The following is an 18,799-nucleotide window of genomic DNA, read 5'->3' as shown; positions in this document are numbered from 1 at the left end:
CCTGCGGCCTCACCGGGCCGACAAACTACCAGTGGTGGAGTGCTCCAATAACCATACTCACCAATTAAACCACACACCCAGCCATGTCACTGACTCATGCACCCAACCAAAGCACTACTTGCCACTTCCCGCACCACAGGTGTCAATAGCCAAACAATTTACCTAAGCCCTTTACCTGACTTTAAACTACCCACCCCGGGTATTCGTGAATGGGTCCATCTCCCCCCATTCACTCCTTCGCACCATGCATTCCACACCTTTTATCTCACACCAAGCATTCCACACCACATTTATTCTCACACCATTTATCTCGCACACCACTTCTCTAGCACACCAAATATCTTGCACACCTTTTGTGCTTACACACCTTTTCCCATACACTTCAACACAACTCCATTTGTCTCAATACACAACTCCTCACACACACAGCATCATCTATCTAGCTGCTTTTCCCCTAATACTCGTGCTTCCCCATCATCCCATTACACTTAGCACTTCCCTCGTCATTAACAACCATCTAATCTCTCTACGTCCCCACTACAGTACAAAAGTCACTACTTAAATCTCATGTCCTCTACTGTCAGCTAAATTCTCTATCAGTTATCCTAGCCCGCCCTCGGCTAGCTTTGGTGCCCCATGGAGGTAACCATCGCTGGTCCCCCATGTGCATGTCACTGCCATCCCCCTAATCTAATGCTCATGAGCCCGGCGTGAGGAATGGTAAAACTACCATTCCCCCATGCCGGGTACCATTCCCCAACACTATTGCTATTCATCCACTATACTTGAGCCTCTTCGTGCGGAAATACATTGTCACAGCTCGGCTTCGAAAAGCCGAGCGATTCATGCGGGTGGTTAGTCTGCTGTAGGTTGGGTGCGTACGGCATTTTCGATCCAGGGGAGGAGGCATGGAAGGGCCAAGCTTCAAGGCCCCATCTCTGTGTGGTGCCTTGCCATCCCATGCACGATGGCCCAACCGCCCACGGTCGGAGCACCGCACCCGCCAGGGGGCGCGGCTCCGAACTCTCCTACCTCCCCTTGAACCTCGCCGATCGCCTTTCCCGCCACGACGCGGCACCAACCATACAGGGCGGGGATGAATCGTGAATGAATCGTGCATGGCGGTCCTTGTGAAACCGCCGCGGCATCGATCCCTGCCGGTTCCCGCAGCGCACAACTCACCGAGGGCTCACGTTGGCTATCCGTCGCCCTAAACGCTACCCAGGTCTGTGCCGATGCTTGAGCCGCGTTCTTACCACTTGCGACCCACTCCACACTCGCACACCGAGGCGTCCCAGTGCCTCCCATACACTGCCTACATTCTGTTACTGCACTCTCCTGTGCACACTCTTCTCTTACACACTCAGGTGCACACCACCCAGGTGCACTCATGCCGTTCACACACTCCATTATCACACACCCTCACGCACATCCTGGCGCACTCATACCACTCACGCACTCCATTACACACACTCTCGTTACGTACTCCGTAACACAATCGGCCATCACACACTCTTGCACACACCCTGGCGCACACTCTTCCATTACGTCCTCCATAACGTCCACGGGTGTGCACTCTCCTGGTACACACCCAATAACACACTCTGGTGTGCACTCCTGCACACTCTCTACAACACGCTCTGGTGTGCATTCTCTCTCACTCTCCTCGGCCATCGCATACTCTGTTTCCATACACCCTTCTCGTGCACATTCCGTTATACACTTGCGCTCCGGTGCACACTTCTTTCTCACACGCGCGCCATTCGCCCTCGTACACCATACAACGGCCCTTCCACGACCGCCCGGGTTTCGTCTATGCCCCAAGCACACCAAAAATCTTTTCCCGCCAAACACACTCCTACTCACCTTAGGGACCTTCTTCTCCGGCAGCACCACCTGCAAACTTTTATTGGGGTTAGCAAGCACGTCATCACGGTGCAAATGCAGACTTTGTGCAAATCCCATTTATTCCCTCTGTGCTATATCCTCTATTTCTGCCGTCTCTTCGGCCACAATTGTTCCTATTTGAATTATTTATTTTTCTAGCTCGACGACCGCCGGTGCGCATGAATTTTCCCTGTCCAATTCGGCGACCGTCGGCTCTTCTACACCCCACGTCTCGTCCCTTATAGCTCTGGTCAACTTGGCTACCCTTTGCTCAAGCTCACTCTCCCCACGTTTCTCGTATTGCTTCACCTCGTCGCGCACCACCGCGACCTTCCCTCTCAACCCGCGCCTAATGTCCTCCATCGCTTTTTTATTGTCCCTTTTTGCCTCTGCTATCAGTTTTTCCACTTCACACCTGGATTCCCCCCTCAATTTTTCCATATCACACCCGGATTCGTCTGGCATGGCGTCCTTTTTTGCATCCATCTTTTTCCAGCTATACATTGACTCTTCCATAGAGGCCCTCATTTGTGCCAGAAACAATTGCATGTACCTTGGCACCGCGGGCACGGCTTCTGCCGCCACGTGTGAGGTGCCGCCATTTTCTACCCCTGCTGCCGCACCCTTTTCAGCTTCCACTACTACCAACTGTCCCTCTCGGTCTTCCTGTGGGTCCTGGGTCATTAATTTTTCATCTATTTCTACCCCTACCGGCATTCGACCGTCTTGACTAGCCATGGCACGAATTAAAATTTGGGTCTTATACTAAATTTTGGTCGCTCGTAATTTGGAGCCAATTCGTCCAAAAAAAATTGGTAGGGTTCCAAATCCCACTCCCCGACACCAATTGCTACTGCCTATATATAAAATTGGTGTCCAAAATTTTGTCCAAAAATTTTGTCCAGGTTCCAAATCCCACTCCTGACACCAAATGTTGCAGTTTTAAACGCCGCCCTTCTTCCCCTTACCAAGGGTGGATTAATCCCTTTGTTCTTGCTGGGCTTGGCGGAACCGAGGCTTGATACGTCCCTTCCGGACAAGCGCGGAGTAGGGTCTCGGGACCACTTCTCGCTCGTACCTAATTCCCCGCGCTGCCATGGAAGCGAGGAAGCAAGCCTCACATGAGCCACGTGTGGTTTGAGTATGCCGAGCGGATTGAGTACTACGTGGTCCGTGCAGTCTTAGTTTAGTGGAACCCGATTTGAGCAGTTCGATTCGTACCGCGCTTAGCCAATGAATAAACCACAGAAACGATTGAATGGAAGAAAGGAAGAACACAGGTTTAATTATTCCCACATGTATTTACAATGATCGGGGACGCAGAGACACATAGCAGCCTTAATCAGTCTTAGCTTATCACCCAGACAACGGGCCTGTCACACTCACACAGGGAATTGCAGATGGGTAGATGGTCAGCCAACTCGTCGACGTGATCGTCCAGAGACGGCCTCCGTCCGGCTCTCCACGGTCCCTGCACGTCCCGCGAAGATGGTAGCAGGCGATGGCAGGAACTCGTAGCGCGTCTCCCGAACAAGGCAGATAACGAGGTGGAACCGCAAGGGGCGGGACTTTCAGCGCGGCGGGCGATTACTCAGCCGTTTTCCTCACTCACGCGTCTCAAATGCACTGTATAGTGATCGGCCTAAAACTCAACCGAGCGTCACTCATAAAAGCGCGTCTTTCAGTTCATGCGCGTCGGCTTTGCCCGCGTATATGTACAGTTCTTGGACGCTCACAACTCCTCTTTCCTCGATCCTTCCAGGCTGGTTGGTCAGTATGGCCGAGTCCTTTGCTTCAGTCCTTTGTTCATCGGCTTTCCCGCGCTAGTCCTTTGCATCGAGTCCCTTAGGCAGCAGTCCTCTCGAGGGCTTTGTGCAGCGGGTTTTATAGCTACGCCCACGAACCTTCTGGCACCCTCTCGAACCTTCTCACCACGCCCTGTGATGCAACGCCGCCGCCACCACCTCGGAGCTCTGATTGGCGGCTCGTGCTTACCATACCAGTGCTTCTGCCGCTCCGCCCTCGGCTCCGCCCGGTCCTCCTAGCCTGCCTCGTGTTAACTCGCCCAAAATGAACCAACGTTAGCGCAAAAGGGATTGAGGCTACGGACGTTGGATAATCAGTGGCAGTAGGGCCTATTCTCCTGACTCTACTTCAACGCAGAACTAACAATGGAAAGGAACTAAGCTGACAAATACTAAGACATAACTATACTATCACGAGGCTACATGTTGCTTGTGTGACTGACTATGGGGGGCAAATTTTAACCTTTATTAGACTCACTGTACAAACTCAAAACCGCAACAATATTACATACATGTAGTGATGATGTCCGTGTCATTGGCATGGATGATAACTCGCTCCACCCATTCATTCTGGACACTGTACACTGAATGCAGTATACCCTATCTGCCTCTTCCTGAGTGGACTCCAGCATAACAATGTCTCTCATCGTACCATTCGATATCAGCTCACTCCTTGCTTCTTCTTTGAAGCAACCACCCACGTATAAACGCGACAAACCCATGGATGGTGATAGCTGCTCGTCGTGGCTCCATGTCTTGCACATAAAGCTTAGGAGTCCCGCTTTTTTGAAGAATCTTCTGGATTTTAAATGACGAAACTGGCATTGAAACTGCCACATTCTAACGTCTTCTTTCTCCAATCTAGATTACCCATTGGAAACACTGTGGTGTTTCACAGTTGAGAGACCTGTTCTCTAGGAGGTATACCCCCATCTTCTTCTACCTGTTGCGCGATGGTGCAAGCAGTCATATCTGACGTCCTGTCCCAGCCTGTTGTTCAGTGTGATCAAGGACTTGCTGCGTGTCTGATTGAACACATGACAGGCAATGGCTATGCCCAGTGGGGTAGGTACACCAGAGAGACATGCTGCAGCAGTTGTTGTGACATCATGAGGGCAGTCTGTTGTTGGCTGGTCAATCATCACTCTTCCAGACTCCTGTAGCTTTAGGGCGTTGTTATAGTGCAGCTCGGCAGTGAAGTTGCAAATTGAGTCAGGAACTATCTGCTCAGCAGCATCGAAATAAATCTCAGTGGACAGTGTCTCATCTTTGTCTTTTACATAGCTTGGAATATGCTCTGAATATCTTAGCAGCACGTTGTCGTGTACGATGCTTCTCATCCACCTGTCGTTCTATTTCCAGATGCTTCAGCATTCTCAAGGGTGTCACCGAGAGGTACGGTTGACAGCTACGGTTGACGCACAAATGAAGCCCAATCTGCTGTTTTGGTTGATGATGGAAATATGCTTGCCAAAGTGGTGTGGCAGCTTCCATTTTAGGGATCTTGATCGGTATTTATCTGCAGTATTGACACTCAAATCGTGAAGAATGGCTCTATACTGATCTTGAAGTGACTTTATCAGGAAGCCACGCATCTCTGGAAAAATGGGGGTCTCTAACTGCCGTACAAGACAAGTGAACACGATGTTGTACATATTCTGTTGTGCAAATATTCCAGTAGGGTGGCGGTGAGCTTCGAATGTGACCATACATGGTTTATGGTAGCATGTTAGTAGCTACCATATGTCCTTGGCAAATGAGTCATAGCAGAACGTCTTCTCTTTTCAGCTTCTTCGCCTTTTCAGTGATGACCTTTTGGTTGCTTTCTGTTGACACTATGGATGTTGCCTCTCTGCCACCATATTCTTTGCAACAAATGTTGATATGTGTTGTCGGTTGAGCAAGGTGGACTGCTGAAAAAACGTACTGCACCCAGGCTGGGCCATGTCTTCACACTGGGTACTCTTTCCCATCCGTTTCTTATCCGCAAGATGGTAGCTCTTTTCATTGATATACCAATTCCGACATTTATCATGCCACTTTGGTGAATTGTCAGTCAACCATGTGTCTACAGTTACATCAGGATGCAATCTTGTGAAGATCTCATCTTGTGGTGCTGTCATGGCCCCAATAAGCCTGTCTTTGGTTGTGGCCTAGATATTGGTAAGGCCTTTCACATCCCATCCTCTGAATATGATGCACTTGGTCGATGAATATGATGCACTTGATTAATAGTCAGTGGGTGCTTCCTCGCATCTCATCTTGCTAGCTAGACCTAGCTAGGCCCCTTGCTAGCATTCCTAGGCTAGCTAGACCTGGGCTAGCGGATGTGGTTCTTCCTTCAAGGATAAACCGCACTGCAACCTTCGCTTAATTGGCTGACTTGCTATCTTGCCTCCATCACCTGCAAAACAAATCATATATCAGTAACCCAACACCGTACAACAACTACAACAGAACCACATAAAATTCCACAGATGTGTATACAAAACTGCAGGTAAATGGACAAAGTACATTTGGCTATGATATAATCTATATAATAATACCGTAAGGACTCGACTTTGTTATCCCTTTTACGCCGCACCCAGTGGCCCCATGCCCACGGCACTAATGGATTTACGATCTACGAACCGCGCTCTTTGTTTATCACGTACAGACATACTCGAAAAATCTGAATTAGCCGACTTTGGGGCCCAAAAGCATCCGATTAACTGCCGATACGACGCCATCTTACGACGCCATCGTATTGGCGTCTGCTGGGCGAAGGCGAAGCGAGCCGTCCGCTGATTGGACAGTCGAGTGGTGTGAACATGGGTGGTGTGAAACAAATGGTCTTTTTATTCCCTTGAACATTTTAAATTAGGATATATAAGGAAACGTCTTTATCGTCATTTTAATAAAGTTAAATGGAGTGACGTTGCGATACTCGGGGTGCGTTGCATAAATCCTCATAACTCAGAGAGGTGTAGCAGGTGGCGAGACGTAAGGAAGCTTAAAGATAACGAGCTGAAAACAGACGAACGATATGTCAATCTCTTTCTACACCGAACGGAAATAAAAGTATGAGAGCGGGAAGGCATGGCCTGAGCACCGAGGTTCCACAAGTGGGGGAGACGAGGGACAAATGAGTGCAGGTGAGCTGCGAACCTTTATTTTGGGAGTTGGGTTGTTGGAAGAACGCGTCGAAACTGTTGGGACTGCGGAGGGAATGATGTAAGAAACCGCAATGACTTGAGAAGAGGTGGTGGGAGAGGCCGTCGACCTGTCTGCATTGATAAAGCAGTATCACCTGTACGTCCGCTGCTTTGTGAGAGATACCAATGGTGTTGAGTCAATTTTAATCAGATTGATTTGAAATTTCAGCAGCATTTGCATATTGGGTTACCGAAGCATATTGCTTTTGAGGTCAAAATCACCTAAAACCGTCAATGTTTTTGTATTTTATATTCGCGGTTTTCTTAATGTTTGGCAGACTGAAGAAGTCTGAATACAAAGGGCTTTGCATTTTAAGTTGCCCAGTTGTTCATTTTGTGTGTCTGGGGATGTTGCGATTGGACTGCAGGTCTATCAGATGTTCCTGGTGGAGCGAAGGTTAAACTGTACTGTCCTAAGTGTGTGGACATGTATACACCGAAGTCATCACGGTATTGTGACGTAGACGGAGCCTGGTTCGGCACTGGGTTTCCCCAAATGCTTTTCATGGTTCATCCTGAGTTCCGTCCTCAGAAGCCTGCCAACCAGTTTGTGCCAAGGTTCGCTTCCTTTACTTCCAGAGCTTGCATTTATGCCGGTGTCGGCGATCGTTGTTCATATACGCACTCTTCATTCTCATCTTTCTTCCTAACTCTTACTCGGACAAGCAAATCCCCTATGCCATCCATAATGGTACACTCTATCCATACACCACATCCTCCCTTCCGTGGATGTTCCATGGGTTTCGGCTAGTGATATAATTATTTCCTTATAAAGTAAAAAGGTCGCTTTGGGCTTCCAGTTAACCATTCATGAGTTAGTTATCACAACGTGCCTTTTTTGGAGATACGGTTATGTTGGTTGGGGGCTGTCCACAGATTTCCTTCAGCTTGCTTCCAAAGTTGTGGACCTAGAATGTGATCCCAGATGTATATAGGTATCATTTATGTGTTTAAATGTGTCCAAAAACATTTATTGAGCATGCATGGTCCGATTTTGTTCAAAATTGTCACAAGCACAGCACATGACAGCATATACGTGCACCTCAGTTTAATTTGCGATCTGATCAAAGATGGCCGACTGGTAGACTGGCAGCCATTTTAGTTGTAAAAAAACCCGATATTGACCACGTCCTTATAACCATTTCTCTGACATGCGTTTACCGATCTTATTCAAATTTGGCGCACAGAAAATGAATGTTGGGATGCATATGCGTGTAATTTTGTTCGAGATCAGATCCAAGATGGCCGACTCGGGGCCATTTTGTTCCTTAAACAAAATGACTTTGTGACTTTGTAAACAAAATTTTGTAAACAAAATGACTTTGAAAAAGTCTCGCGAGATCTCGGAGACGGTGGGAGGGATTTTCGAAGCTCCACACGGTCTCCACGTTTTTCGAAGTTAAGTCTGTTCACAATTGTATTTTGTCGAAACTGTATTTAGCTTTCGGTGTGTGAAGTTATTGTGTGCAACTTTGGTTGTTTCTCGGTGTTTATCTTTCATAAATTGATCGTCTGTTTGCCGTGTCGCGAGCAAGGCCTTTGCCGCGTCGCGAACGATTTGAAATCGAAGTTAAGTGATTGTTCCCATTTGTATTTTCGTTAAAACTGTATTTATTTATGGTGTTGTACGTATATTGTGTCCCGACGAAGATTTTTCGGTGCAAATCTTTCATACCTGTATTGAAAATCGTGTTAATTCGTGTCGTGTCTTGAGGCCTTGTACAGTGTGCACTGTACAACCTTGAGGCTTTGTTTTTCTCTCAGCGGTCCGTCGTTTGTGATCCAATAACTTTCGTTCTCTGTATTCCCAGTCTTTTCACCCATAGCCTACTTCCTTGTGTAAATCTCAACTCAAAAAAAAACAAACAAAAAAAAACACATTTCCTTCTCTGTTCTCATTCGTTTATTCATTCATGTTCGTTCATTCTTCGACCACGTGTTTCTCCCCCATTTCCCCAGATCGTTTTCACTCATTAACCTTCAATGTTTACACTTTCCCCTCAAGTTATGTATTCCGTCATATTTTATAACACCTTTTTCTTCTTCTTCTTTAAAAGGCTGCTTTCGACTTGCTCACCAAATCAATTCATCCCAAAAAAAATATCCATCTCCTATAGTGCCTTTTTTCTACATTCCCTAAACTCTCCTGCACTCCATCCTCCATCCAGCGTCCTTAAACGTATTTTTAACTCGAAGGTCACAAGAAACTCATTTTGCAATAAATGTTCGTTTCCCATAAATCGTACACTTTCAAAAATCCAATCTCACCCCTCCCCTCCAAATCTTCCCCATAACCACTCCCCTCCAAATCTTCCCCATCACCCCTCCCCTCCAAATCTTCCCCATCACCCATCCCTTTCAAATCTCCCCCCTTGCCCCCTCCCTCCTAAACTACCCCCTGACCCCTCCCCGCCAAGACGCCCCCTCGCCCCTCCCCTCCTAGACTCCTGCCTCACCCCTCCCCTCCAAATCTCCCCCATATCCCATCCCTTTCAAATCCCTCCCCTTGTCCCTTCCCTCCCAAACTCCCCCCTCACCCCTCCCCTTCAAATCTCCCCACCCTCATTGCTTCTCAATTTCCCCCCTCTCACTCCCCCTCCTCAAAGCGTCCTCCCCGCTTCTTCCCCCTTCAAACTCTCACCTCCATCTCCCCCAACCTTCTGCCTCGCTCTTCCCCCTCCTCAAATAACACCTCATTGAGGCTCACCCAATCACCATCAAACCTTTTGTCCGCCCCATCCTTCCCTTTCTCCGAGCTATTCTGAAATCTCTGACACACCTTCAACAGCTCTCCCTACCTCTTCCACCTCTTCCACATCTTACCCTACCCCTCCTCCCCCCTGTTCTGTATCTGATGCTCCCCCTTCCTCTTCATTAACGGTATGGACCTCAAACATCCGGGGCCTTCGTTCAAACTTAACTGATCTCTCCATACAGGTTGCTTCTGTCAAACCAGACGTGATCTGCTTAACAGAAACTTTCCTCCTTTATGATGTCTCTGATTCCATAGTATCTCTCCCGGGCTACTCCCTCCTCCGGTATGATAGACCTGAGCCTCGTCCTGGAGGCGGGGTTGCTATCTTTATCAAAAACTCTCTTCCTCACTCGCCCTGCACTGCACTCTCTCCACCTCACCCCCAGGAATACCTCTGGCTACGGCTTCCCCTTCGCTCCCACCTCTTGTTCATATGTGTGTTGTACCGTCCACCAAACAGTGATGACTCCATCTACATCTCGCTGTCTGATGATATGGACCAACTTCTATCTACTCATCCCAACTCTCTCTTCCTCATATGTGGTGATTTCAACTGTCATCATGCCAGTTGGCTGGGTGTGGGTACCTCTCTCGCCAGCCATGGCTCCTCAGCAAAGGACTTCTGCGACTCACTGGGACTGACACAATCTGTCAATTTCCCGACCCGGATCTCAGTCAACGGAACATCTTCTCTTCTGGACTTGGTTATGACTAACTTCCCTGAAAATGTCTGCTGCTCTTCTTCTGCTCCGATCGGATCATCTGATCATGTCCTTGTTAAAGTGGACATCTCTCTGACCATCCTCAGGGAGCCTGCTCAGCATCGACGAGTCTGGCATTTCACTCAGGCCAACTGGCACGGTCTTCAAGCAGCCATCAATCGTCTGGACTGGTCTCCCATCTCTACCACTTCTGACATCAACTCATCCTGGGAATTCTTCCAAAGTAAATTGCTCTCTCTCATGCACAGATTTATCCCATCTCGTCTTCAGTTGTCATACCCTTCCTCCCGTCCATGGTACACGGAATCTTGTGGTGAGGCTGTTGCCCAGAAACAACTTGCCTTCGTCTCCTGGAAAGCAAATCCAACGGAAGGAAATCTCATTTCCTTTCACAAAGCCCGAAACAAGTGTGTGTCCACCCTCAGGAGAGCCAGGAAACAATATCTCTCCGTTCTCAAGACCGAACTCTCTTATCTGTCTCCCTCTTCCAAATCCTGGTGGCGTCTGGTCAAATCCGTTTCTGGTGTTTGTTCCCCCTCCATCCCCTCCCTTACCTCAAACGGCTACACAGCTGACTCCGCACGTGAAAAAGCTGAATGCCTCAACTCTGTGTTTGCCTCTAAATCTTGTGTCCCAAACCCATCCCTCTCTGTACCCACCATACCCAGTCGTACCCTGCTGCTCCTGGACTCCGTGTCCTTTCCTCCTGACAAGGTGGAAAAGTTTCTGTCAACCCTCGACTCTGATTCTGCAACTGGACCCGACGGCATCAGCCCACGGGTCCTAAAATCCTGCTCTGCTGCTCTATCTCACCCTCTCTCTGTTCTCTTCACCCTCTCTTTTGCTCAAGGTCAACTGCCATCTGCTTGGAAATCAGCCAACATCACCGCTTTGCACAAAAAAGGTGCAAAAACAGATCCTAGCAACTACAGACCAATCAGCCTTCTCCCAATTATCAGCAAAGTCATGGAATCCATCATTGCTTCGGATATGAAATCTTTCCTCTTCTCCAATGGCTTGATCTCTGATCATCAATTTGGTTTCAGACCAGGTCACTCTACTCTGGACATGCTGCTTCTGCTGTCTCAACAATGGATGGAGGTCCTCAATGCCAAACAGGAAATTAGAGCTGTCTCCCTCGACATATCACGTGCCTTCGACACGGTCTGGCACCCCGCTCTGCTCACCAAACTCTCCTCCTTTGGTATCCATGGAAATCTCCACGCATGGCTGGCGGACTTCCTCTCTAGTCGTCGTCAACGTGTGGCCCTGAATGGGTTTCTCTCATCTCCTCTTCCTGTTCAGGCTGGAGTTCCCCAAGGCAGTGTTCTGGGCCCCGTGCTTTTTCTGGTCTTCATCAATGATCTCTCTGACTCTCTCGAAAATCCTCTCTATCTCTTTGCTGATGACTCCACTCTCTGCCGCTCCATTCCTCTTCCCTCAGATCGGCAGTCTGCTGCCTCTTCACTCTCTGAAGACCTGGACAAAATCACAGACTGGTCAAACAAGTGGAATATGTCTTTCAATCCTGACAAATCTCACACTCTTACTATGTCTCTCCGAAAAGTTCGACTGGACAACCCTCCCATCTACTTTCTCAACAATCCTCTCCAAGAAGTTCTGTCGCTCAAGATTTTGGGTCTCACTATCTGCCATGATCTTTCTTGGGAAAACCACATTTCCAAGCTGGCCTCCAAAGCCAGTCACCGACTGGGCATCCTCCGTCGTGCGAAGTCCTTCCTCGGCACACCTGAGCTCCTCACCACATACAAGGCTTTCATCCGCAGCTCAATTGAATACTGTTCTCCCTTATGGGCCGGTGCTCCTGCCTCACACCTAGCTCGGCTTCACGCTGTTGAAACCAAAGCTTTCAGAATTATTGGAATCTCCCGCGATGAAGCTATCTCTGAGGGCCTTTCACTCACTCACCGCAGGCAGGTAGGTGGTCTTTCTGTCTTCTACCGACTCCTCTCCGGCCTTGCACCCCCAGCTCTCTCTGTGCTCTGTCCCCCAAATATTCCTACAGGTCGCACAAGATCTGCCAGCAACCCTCTGATGGTTAAACTGCCGAAATCTCGGCTCTCTGCTCACCTTCACTCTTTCATTCCTCTTTTCTCCCGCCTCTGGAACAAACTCCCTCACTCCCTTCAATCCCACTCCTCCCTCCAGGTCTTTAAAACAGCTGTTCACCACCATCTCTTATCTTCCCCCATCCAAAACCTTGATCTTTTCTACCCCCGCTAATTCACCCCAGATCCACCTTGTTTGAAATTCCAACTTCTTTCCTGGAAGTCCTGGCAGTGTCCATATGTTTTATACCTCTCCCACCACCCCCTTCCCATGCCCCCCCCCCCCCAAAGCCCTGGCCCTCTCTCAGATCTCTCGATGTCTCCATGTCTCTCGGTCCCTGCTCTCAAATGTTGTGTTTGTGTCCTTCCCCCTCTCTCCCCATCTTGTCTACCGCTCCCGATGTTATATGTTTTATGTGTCGGTTTGTCTTTCTGTGTGATTAATGTTCGCTCTTTCACGAGCCTCGATCTTGTATACAAAAAAAAAAAAAAAAAAAAAAAAAAAAAAAACGTGGCCCCAACCATTTCTCGACATGAATGGACCGATTTTGTTCAAACCTGGCACAAAGCCAATCCACGAGAGTACACATATGCAAAATATTTTGTTTTGCAATCTGAACAAAGATGGCCGACTGACAGCCTTTTTAACTCCATACAGCAAAATTACTGAAACCACAGGGCTATGACATTTTATTTATGTCTCTCTCTCTCTCTCTCTCTCTCTCTCTCTCTCTCTCTCTCTCTCTCTCTCTCTCTCTCTCTCTCTCTCTCTCTCTCTCTCCTGTGTGGCATGTATTGGTGGTGATGGTAGTGTGACCAGGAAGGGATTGGGGTCAGGCAAGGGGTTTGTTGAGAAGGGAAGGTGTGGTAAAGATACTGGTATGGGAAGGTATGGGAAGGTGATGAATAATTCGTGGGGTGGAGGACAATAGGGGGGAAAGGCGGGCGACAGGTGGGTTGGTTGCCATTTGTATCGGAAAGACAATCACATGCGAACCACCTGAACAATTTATTTTGTGCAGAAGCTGCAAGAGACCTCTATGCTGCCGAGAGAGCAACTCGCTCTAAGATAAACAATTATGTAAGCTGGTGTCAAGAAGACAGGACCACTTACACCCACAATCCATACATGGACTTGTCATTTCGCCAAGTTGCACGCGATAACTTGCCGAATCTTCCATCGAAGGCCAAAGTGGGGGTCTTTGGCGTCCACTAAACAATCCCAGCGGATAGGACACCCAATTTAACGTCCATCCGAAGGGCAGCAATCACGCCGAGGAGGGCAAGGAGATCGAGAGGTAGGGAGAAAGCGCGGGAAAATGCTTTCCTTCAACCCAATTAACATATTAATCCTGGCACAATTACGTTAACATCGTAAACAAATGTTTGTATGGGCTTGAACAACTCGCAAAGTGTGCAACATTTGTTTGTCGTTATGTATAGTTAAAAAACCAAAATCTCGGTGACTTCTATTACGGTATATTTGAAACAATCGTAACTGGCCGTTCAGTTCTGAGCATCAATCCTACGTCACACAACTAAGTGACGCAACTATGTGGAGCACGCGGCTCCAAGAAAGCGCTTTTTGTTCAGTGGGCAGCATTTGGATTTGAACACTTTGACTCCCCAACTTAACGTCGAGCACAATATCAATTTAACTAGTCGAACACGAATACAGGCAATCCTTTAAAACACGTATTTGCTTTAACAAACAAAATTGTCCCCTTAATTTATTAGTAATAAAAATAACTCCATTTAACAAACCAGTAGCACTATTGTCATACACCGCCAAATATCGCTTATCGTCGGCAATGCATTATTAAGAGATTTTCATAAATTAGAATTGAAATATCAAGTTTGCTTTAAACACACTTCTCTATTTATCTGCATTTATCGTGAAAATTATTTTTATGTTTTGTCGATGTCAAATGCAAGTATCATTTCCCGCAGCGTTTTGAGCCAACCAATAGGCATTTCCGTTACTTGCACTCACAGTCAGGTCAGCCAATCGGAAGGCAAAGCTTTACGTGGACTTGATTGCTTGGTTTGGGCGCCATCGAGGCGATACATACACTGTTACTTTTTTGTGTCCGTGGCTTCATCTCATGATGATTGTAGTCTTTGTGTATCTTTTCGTGTGCTGCTCTTCGGCTGTCGAGGTGAAACGGCCACGGGGCGTATCTTTAACGAGTAAGCGCCTATTTTGCTCTCTTTGCCATTGAGAACTTTTCATGAATACATTTGCTCTCAGTTTTATGGAGACATTTACTTTACGTCAATGAATCCTTTGAATCGATTTGTGTTGTATGCTCAATCACAGGGAGATAAACTTCAAATCAAGAGAGGTTGTGTTGATACAGTACGGAAATTTAGTGAGGCCTCACCTGAAATATTGTGTGCAGTCTTCGTCACCACAGCTGTCTGAGGAAGGATTTGAAATATCGAGTATGGATTTCTGCCAAAGGCTAAAGAGAAGCTTCAGTGGAGGGCTGCCAGAGCCCCAGAGTAGACTAGCTGCTAGCGAGACGAGAGTGATTCCTGGGCTAGCTAGACTAGTGTGCTTCCTGGGCTAGCTAGACTAGAGTGCTTCCTGGGCTAGCTAGACTAGAGTGCTTCCTGTGCTAGCTAGACTAGAGTGCTTCCTGGGCTAGCTAGACTAGAGTGCTTCCTGTGCTAGCTAGACTAGAGTGATTCCTGGGCTAGCTAGACGAGAGTGGTTCCTGGGCTAGCTAGACGAGAGTGATTCCTGTGCTAGCTAGGCAAGAGTGCTTCCTGGGCTAGCTAGACGAGAGTGCTTCCTGGGCTAGCTAGACTAGAGTGCTTCCTGTGCTAGCTAGACTAGAGTGCTTCCTGGGCTAGCTAGACTAGAGTGCTTCCTGTGCTAGCTAGACTAGAGTGATTCCTGGGCTAGCTAGACGAGAGTGGTTCCTGGGCTAGCTAGACGAGAGTGATTCCTGTGCTAGCTAGGCAAGAGTGCTTCCTGGGCTAGCTAGACGAGAGTGCTTCCTGGGCTAGCTAGACTAGAGTGCTTCCTGGGCTAGCTAGACTAGAGTGATTCCTGGGCTAGCTAGACAGTGATTCCTGGGCTAGCTAGATTCCTGTGCTAGCTAGACTAGAGTGCTTCCAGGGCTAGCTAGACTAGAGTGATTCCTGGGCTAGCTAGACGAGAGTGCTTCCTGGGCTAGCTAGACTAGAGTGCTTCCTGGGCTAGCTAGATTCCTGTGCTAGCTAGACTAGAGTGCTTCCTGGGCTAGCTAGACTAGAGTGCTTCCTGTGCTAGCTAGACTAGAGTGATTCCTGGGCTAGCTAGACGAGAGTGGTTCCTGTGCTAGCTAGACTAGAGTGCTTCCAGGGCTAGCTAGACTAGAGTGCTTCCTGGGCTAGCTAGACGAGAGTGCTTCCTGGGCTAGCTAGACTAGAGTGCTTCCTGGGCTAGCTAGATTCCTGTGCTAGCTAGACTAGAGTGCTTCCTGGGCTAGCTAGACTAGAGTGATTCCTGGGATAGCTAGACTGGAGTGATTCCTGGGCTAGCTCGACTCGAGTGATTCCTGGGCTAGCAAGACGAGAGTGCTTCCTGGGCTAGCTAGACGAGAGTGATTCCTGGGCTAGCGAGATGAGAGTGATTCCTGGGTCGTCGGCTAGCTTGACAAGAGCAGAGTCGTGGGCTCGCTTGACTAGACTAGATGAGAGTAGAGTCATGGGCTAGCTTGACTAGACTAGAGTGGAGTCATGGGCTAGCTTGACTAGACTGGAGTGGAGTCATGGGCTAGCTTGACGACGAGAGTAGAGTCATCGGCTAGCTTGACTAGAGTAGTGTAGAGTCATTGGCTAGCTTGACGAGAGTAGAGTGGATTCCTGGGCTAGCTCGACTGGAGTGATTCCTGGGCGAGCTGGACTAGAGTGCTTCCTGGGCTAGCTAGACTAGAGTGATTGACTAGAGAGTAGTGTAGAGTCATTGGCTAGCTTGACTAGACTAGAGTGGAGTCATGGGCTAGCTTGACTTGACTAGAGTGGAGTCATGGGCTAGCTTGACTAGACTAGAGTGGAGTCATGGGCTAGCTTGACTAGACTGGAGTAGAGTCATGGGCTAGCTTGACTAGACTAGAGTGGAGTCATGGGCTGGCTTGACTAGACTAGAGTGGAGTCATGGGCTAGCTTGACTAGACTAGAGTGGTCATGGGCTAGCTTGACGAGAGTAGTGTAGAGTCATTGGCTAGCTTGACTAGACTAGAGTGGAGTCATGGGCTAGCTTGATTAGACGAGAGTGGAGTCATGGGCTAGCTTGACTAGACGAGAGTGGAGTCATGGGCTAGCTTGACTAGACTGGAGTAGAGTCATCGGCTAGCTTGACTGGAGTAGTGTAGAGTCATTGGCTAGCTTGACGAGAGTAGTGTAGAGTCATTGGCTAGCTTGACTAGACTGGAGTGGAGTCATGGGCTAGCTTGACTAGAGTAGAGTGGAGTCATGGGCTAGCTTGACTAGACTGGAGTAGTGGAGTAGAGTCATCGGCTAGCTTGACTAGAGTAGTGTAGAGTCATTGGCTAGCTTGACGAGAGTAGTGTAGAGTCATTGGCTAGCTGGACTAGACTAGTGCAGAGGCATGGGCTAGTTTGACGAGAGCAGAGTCGTGGGCGAGCTTGACCAGAGCAGAGTCGTGGGCGAGCTTGACCAGAGCAGAGTCGTGGGCCGGCTCGACCGGGGCGGAGTCGTGGGCCGGCTCGACCGGGGCGGAGTCGTGGGCCGGCTCGACTGGGGCGGAGTCGTGGGCCGGCTCGACCGGGGCGGGGTCGTGGGCCGGCTCGACCGGGGCGGGGCCGTGGGCCGGCTCGACCGGGGCGAGGCCGTGGGCCGGCTCGACCGGGGCGAGGCCGTGGGCCGGCTCGACCGGGCGGGGCGGTGGGCCGGCGGGGCCGTGGGCCGGCTCGACCGGGCGGGGCGGTGGGCTGGCTTGACCGGGGCGGGGCCGTGGGCCGGCTCGACCGGAATATCGAAGAGTTTTCTGTAGAAGTTACAGGCCACACCCTTTAAGTAAGGAAGATGGTTGAGCAAGGGGAATTTCATTTCGAGAGTGGTCACCGAATGTGGATGGAGATATGTTTTCGCCCCTGTCTTTGTGCATCTCTTTGTCTGTCAGCAGGATATCTCAATAAGTTGTGAATGGATTTGGTCGACACTTGGTGGACAAGGTTGTGTGTGTGACAAGGACACAATTATTAGATTTTTGTGCAGATTTGGATCTGGATCTAGATCCAAGAATTGTAATTTTTTTTTTTAAAGTGATTCTTCACCATCGAGTGATCGGCGAAAAACAATATATAGCATGATATCTCAAGAAGTTGTGGATATATTCGGTTGACACTTGGTGGACAGGTTGTGTGTGTGACAATGACAGACAAATCGATTAGATTTTGGTGAACATCCGGATCTGGATCTGCATAGAGAATTTTTTTTTAAAGTGATACTCCACCATTGATAGATCGGGCCAACACGATATATAGCATGATATCTCAAAAAGTTGTGGATGAGTTTTGACCAAACCTGGGGGATGAGTTGGTTACGTGACAAGAACAGGCCGATTCGATTTTGGTTACAGGTTTCGGATCCAGATCCAGCCTTTAAGTGCGATACAAAACTTAAACTGTTCAGCCTAGTGGAAATATGTTCTCCACCAAGTGCCGTTCTAGTGAAATACTGAAAATGGAGTCCATGGAAAGGTAGTGGCAACAGAAATTCTCTAAGCTCATTACAGCTTGAAGTTTAAAACTTATGGATCGTACTAAAATGAATATTATTAACGTTCCTTTTTTGGATGACCTTTAGCCTGAACTCTCTGAAATAGATCGTGAATTTTATTTTACAATACCTTGGCAATAATATCCCATATTTTGTGTACCAGCATCCCTGAAATGTGCATTCTGTACTCTCTTGTATCCAAGACAAATGATTTTTGTAGTGGTCATCGCATTACATGCATTGCAATACCAAATGAAACCTGCGATATTAGTGATACTTCGGAATAAAATTATACTATCCCTGTTCATCAATATGCAAAATTACCTGTGAAACGTCTTTACACAACCCTTCCGTAAACGATTGGAGCAGTGTACTCTATTGCTGCACAAGATAGTATTTTCACAGATTTTCACATTTTCACAGATTTTCCTTTTTCATTTTCACAGAATTCAATTTGCGATGCATTAAAAAACAACGATATCCTCTTTTCCGGTGACTCAAGTAGTGCTCACCAAGATTGTGACACGGTGACGACACTTTGCATGAGTCATGCTCTATGTTTTTTTCCAATTCAGTGTTATAATCATATAATTGATTTTGTACCAAAAATGAAAATGCTGACAGTTTTTTTTTT

The 18,799-nt window shown here is 48.2% G+C and overlaps 1 protein-coding gene across 3 annotated transcripts in view; it reads left to right on the top strand.

Annotated features, from left to right (window-relative positions):
• Window positions 1-14,425: 14,425 nt before the first annotated feature.
• The window catches only part of PRKCSH (PRKCSH beta subunit of glucosidase II), a 306,309-nt gene continuing 301,935 nt past the window's right edge, over window positions 14,426-18,799 (top strand). For 2 of the 3 annotated variants that reach the window (XR_013622808.1, XM_068114202.2), the window contains exon 1: window positions 14,430-14,622. Coding sequence is in view for 2 of the 3 variants with exons in the window: in XM_068114202.2 (XP_067970303.2) it covers window positions 14,538-14,622 (85 nt within the window). In the remaining variant the exon portion in view is untranslated. Of the gene's footprint in view, window positions 14,623-18,799 lie in introns of all 3 variants that reach the window. The other variant, XM_068114189.2, reaches the window with a different exon arrangement.

This window comes from Myxine glutinosa, chromosome 1, assembly GCF_964187855.1.
Source record: "Myxine glutinosa chromosome 1, kmMyxGlut1.1, whole genome shotgun sequence".
NCBI classification, from domain to species: domain Eukaryota; kingdom Metazoa; phylum Chordata; class Myxini; order Myxiniformes; family Myxinidae; genus Myxine; species Myxine glutinosa.
This window is presented reverse-complemented; position numbering and strand designations above follow the sequence as displayed.